This window comes from Nicotiana tabacum, chromosome 11 (assembly GCF_000715075.1).
Source record: "Nicotiana tabacum cultivar K326 chromosome 11, ASM71507v2, whole genome shotgun sequence".
Classification (NCBI taxonomy): domain Eukaryota; kingdom Viridiplantae; phylum Streptophyta; class Magnoliopsida; order Solanales; family Solanaceae; genus Nicotiana; species Nicotiana tabacum.
In genome coordinates this window covers 96,245,322-96,250,251 of record NC_134090.1, presented here as the reverse complement: position 1 = coordinate 96,250,251, position 4,930 = coordinate 96,245,322, and the positions used below count along the sequence as shown (strand labels likewise).

Below are 4,930 nucleotides of genomic sequence, written 5' to 3'. Positions count from 1 at the left end.
ACTCTTATCTGATTACTCTCTCTCTCTCACACACACATCTAATAGTAGTTGTTAAATTTGCTGGAGGAGTAGGAGGAACAAAGTAGTTTGAAACAGATCATAAGCATATATCTAAACATGAGATGGACAACTCTCCAGCCACTGATGCTCGAATTTCTTACAGAAAACACCATTTCACCAAATCTCAATTAAACTACCAATTAGACTCTTCACATAAATTATTGGATATGTCAGTCTATATTTCACTCTTTTCTTCCTCTATATTTCCTATTGTCACCAATAAGATTTCCCACATCACATCTTCCTCTATTCCTTCAAATGCATTCATTTCGCTTCCGAAAAACTCCATTGCTCTCCTCCAAGTTATTCAGGATGAAGCACAGTGGCCGAAAGAACAATACATTTTCTATATTTGTGGTGGTATTTTCAATATTCCTCTTTGGATGCTTCATGTACAATGAAGACGTTAAGACAATAGCTGAATTCCCATTTTCCATGACCAGAACTCAAGATATCAGCAATGAACCTTTGAATCAGGGAAATGAGGTTCAAGAAATTACAAGAATAGATGGTAGCTCTGAACAAGAAGTTGCCAGCTTGAAGTACAATGATGAAGTGAAAGATGACGAGAAAACAGAAACACAGATGCCTACTACTGAAGTTGATGAAGAAGAGGAGAATATTGAGTTGCCACCTGAGGATTGTGATCTTTTTACAGGACAATGGATTTATGACTGTGTCACTCACCCAATTTACAAAGAGCCCGAATGTGAGTTTCTCACAGCACAGGTCACTTGCATGAGAAATGGAAGAAAGGACTCCATGTATCAGAATTGGAGGTGGCAACCCAGAGACTGTTCTTTACCCAAGTATGACGTGGATCATTTTCTGTTTTCTTGATTTTTTAGTCTTTCATTATCTTTCTATTTCAATAACATTTTGGTATTTAAATTTATAGGTTTAAACCAAGGTTGCTGCTTAAGAAACTGAGAAACAAGAGACTCATGTTTGTTGGAGACTCGCTGAACAGAAATCAATGGGAATCCATGATTTGTTTAGTTCAATCAGCGGTTCCACCAGGCAGAAAAAGCTTAAACAAGACTGGTTCTTTATCTATTTTCAGAATCGAGGTATATATCTTCGCTTTTCCCCTTTTGAAGAAGTAGCGTTAGCTTTGATTATCTCATATATGCTTCGCCCTCCAACACTATGATTATGCCCTCATACATGACTCATATATACTCTTATTAGGAAAGACATTAATTAATGACACCTTATTAATCGCTCATATATATATTCTTGATTCAGCATAAATGTTTTTACATATCAGTCTTATTTGACAAGTTATAACAGATTTATTGTCTCATTTTCCCAAGAAATTAGTTCCACATATTATGAACAATTACTTTTAGTTGAAGGTGACAGATTGCTTATAAAACTCATTAAGTTATAACCATGTAATAGTTTTGATTATATACTTTAATTTAATGAGCTATGCTGCATATTGTTTAAGATTTGATTAGTTGGATTGAATTATCTACAAGAAGACCGACATATTAAGTCCACCTAATGCTGGTGAAGTGGTTTGTCCATCTATGGATAGTTGTTGGACAACTCTCACTACCCTCTGGGAAGAATTTTGTATCTGTTTAATATAATAGATGTAAATGTGAATATGTAGGATTATAATGCCACAGTGGAATTTTACTGGGCCCCATTTCTAGTGGAATCAAATTCGGATGATCCAAATATGCATAGTATATTGAACCGAATCATAATGCCCGAATCAATCGAAAAGCATGGCAAGCACTGGAAGAATGTGGACTATCTCGTCTTCAACACATACATTTGGTGGATGAATACTTTTGCCATGAAAGTTCTGTAAGTATTACTCAAATTAAGTCCAGCTTGATTTTACTTCCGCTTCAGTATTTGACATTTATGTTTGATATTTTTCTTACAAAACAGACGAGGTTCGTTCGATGAAGGGGCGACAGAATACGATGAGATTGAAAGACCAGTAGCTTATCGGAGGGTTTTGACAACATGGTCGCAGTGGATAGATAACAATGTGGATACCAATCGCACCAGAGTCTTTTTCATGAGCATGTCTCCTCTTCATATCAAGTAATCCCTATAACAGATTACATTACCTAAAAGATAATTACATGCAATTGTGAAAAGTAATGTATGTTACATACTATATAGAGCAACTTTAAGTACACTGATAATATTTAAAAAAAGTTATATTCAGTCTATATAAGTTAAATCCCTCGTCAAATAAGCTGTAACAGATACCCAACTATGACAATCTTCTGAATTCTTGCTTGGTTAACCCTTTGCAGGAGTTTGGATTGGAACAATCCAGATGGGATAAAATGTGCAAAGGAGACAACCCCAGTATTAAACACATCAATACCGCTAAGTGTTGGGACAGACAAGAGACTGTTTGTGATAGCAGCAAATGTTACTCAATCCATAAATGTCCCTGTATACTTCCTCAATATCACCACTTTATCGGAGTACAGGAAAGATGCGCACACCTCTGTCCATACCATTCGACAAGGCAAAATGCTGAAGCCTGAGCAGCAAGCTGATCCAACAACATACGCTGATTGTATTCATTGGTGCCTCCCCGGATTGCCTGACACTTGGAATGAGTTCATCTATTCACGTATTTTATCACATTCTTGACACTTTGCATTCTCTTTCTTAAAACAGCAGTGTCCGGCCAGTTTACACGTGCCTCACCGAATACTGTTACCTAAGCCTTCATATGTGCAGCTCCACTCCAATTTCTATTTTTATTCTTCTTCAATTTTGGTTTAAAGAACCACAATTCTAATTTTGGTATTTTTTTATTATTTCTTCGTCCTTATTATTTTTTCCTCAAGAAAAGAAAAAATCTTGTAGCTGTGAGTGCCCTTAGTTTTCTAGTGGTTAATTCCAAGGATCTTCTTTTTGTGCCTACCCTTGGGTTTTTATAGTGGTTCCATATCTTTGAGTAGGTTTGGGCTTTTTGTTTATCTTTTCCATTTCATGAGCCTGAAATAGAGGCACGTCTCACAAAGAAAAGAGTCTGCCAGTTGGGTAAACGCCTACAGAGACATATTTACCACTAATGTACAAGCAAATTCTATTTTCGTAGAAAATAAACGATAGGTGACTATTAGTTATCGCTAGGATCGAAATAATCAGGTGTCACGCAAAAGTTAGTAAAATAAATCTTAAACGATAATAAACCAGACAACAAAAGAGAAATATATCAAAAGATACACAAATATTTAATGTGGTTCGGTCAATTTGACCTACGTTCAGAGGCGGAGATGAGCAACCCACTATATAAAGAAAGTATAAAATATCGAGAGAATAACCTCACAAAGAGGCATATACAAGTGATAGCATAATACTTGTATCACAAATTCTCCCCCTAAACAAGACTCTCAAACTCCTTAGGGACTACATTGTGGATGTGCTACTAAATGAGAAGGAAGAATCCTCAATTTCTAGAAATCCAAAATATTTTCCTCCAAGAAAAAGGATTAACCAAACACAGAGGAATTATATTTTCCTTTTCGTAAAATATAAAATCAATTATCATAAATGTGTTGCCCTTTTTTTAAGAAATAGGAAAACTAGATATGGCAATAAATCAGGACAAACACCTAACAATTATCCCCCTTAGACTGAATTTTTTGACAAAATAAACTTGATCGACCTTCTTCTCATAATCTTCAGCAAGTCGCATCTCCTCTCCACCACAAAGTTTGTCTCAATATGAGAAGCACGCTGGTAAAATTTCTCAGACACAAATTATGATTACCATCAAATATGTTGCGGCTAGAACTAAACCCGCCTATATGAACTGTATTGAACCTCGCTCTAATACCACCTGCTAGAATGGAAATAATAAGATGTTATATAGAAGCTAGTAAAGCAAATCTTAAAAGACTATAAATGATACAACAAAAGAGAACTATACCAAAAGAGATACAACATTTAATATGGTATGGTCAATTGAACTATGTCCATGGGTGAAAATGAGTAATCTACTATATAAAAGAGAGTATAAAATAATCACGCCCAAAGCAGAGGAGGCGTGGCCGGCACCCGGTGCCACACTTGACCCCGAGGGTACCACTCTGTAACCGTAACTCTAAGGGAATCCTTCAACTTAGGCCGACAAGGCCTGCCTGCAAACAAATAATACCAACTAAAGCCGACAAGGTCATATCCTGAATCATCTGAAAATAACATCTTATCTCATTTGAAGGATAAACATACCCAAAAGCTCATATACACAACTGTGCAGGACGACAAGGCTGCCATAAATGATTACAACAAAATTACCAAACTGAGCATATACAAGGTCCAGCAAGGCCACCACACTGATGTACAAAGTATACAAGATTCGTCTACAAACCTCTAGCGATAACGGAATTGTACCATGATCAGGATAGGGCCTCAACCTACCCATCAAACCTGTATATACAAAATGCACTCCAAAACCTAAACCTGGTAACTCTGAATGGATGGAGCATACCAATCAAGCTAATGATTTTCTCTGTCTACTAGGACAGTCTATCCCGCTGTCTATCAGAACCTGCAAGCATTAAATACAGCGGTACCAAAAAAAGGGACGCCAGTACAAAATAATATACCGAGTATGTAAGGATATAGAATAATCGAAAGCTGAAACTAAACTAAAGTACATAGTAAACTGGAAACCAAAGAAGGCTCTGAGATATACTTACATGTTCCGACTTAACATAATGTAATATAGTGATATTATAGCTAGCCGACCATATATAAGGCTCGGTGTATCTCTCATTGACCAAGTGTTCAGGAAACAATATACTCTTATTGACCATAAGGCCAAGAAATTATAAACTCTCACTAACCATAAGGCCAGACAATAATATCTCTCACT

General features: G+C 36.3%; 1 protein-coding gene across 1 annotated transcript; it reads left to right on the top strand.

Annotated features, from left to right (window-relative positions):
• The first annotated feature begins 240 nt into the window (after positions 1 to 240).
• On the top strand, positions 241 to 2,970 carry LOC107776375 (xylan O-acetyltransferase 1). The gene is made up of 5 exons (XM_016596267.2): positions 241 to 869; positions 959 to 1,130; positions 1,682 to 1,881; positions 1,969 to 2,127; positions 2,346 to 2,970. The coding sequence occupies exons 1-5, from the start codon at positions 319 to 321 to the stop codon at positions 2,692 to 2,694; spliced, it is 1,431 nt and encodes a 476-aa protein (XP_016451753.2). The 5' UTR covers positions 241 to 318; the 3' UTR covers positions 2,695 to 2,970.
• Positions 2,971 to 4,930: the final 1,960 nt, after the last annotated feature.

What these genes read in the sequence shown, in the direction of transcription:
- LOC107776375 (XM_016596267.2), top strand. Translation starts at nt 319, where the DNA reads ATGCATTCATTTCGCTTCCGAAAAACTCCATTGCTCTCCTCCAAGTTA. An exon ending in AGAGACTGTTCTTTACCCAA is followed by an intron (nt 870 to 958) that starts GTATGACGTGGA and finishes TTAAATTTATAG; the next exon opens with GTTTAAACCAAGGTTGCTGC. An exon ending in TATCTATTTTCAGAATCGAG is followed by an intron (nt 1,131 to 1,681) that starts GTATATATCTTC and finishes GTGAATATGTAG; the next exon opens with GATTATAATGCCACAGTGGA.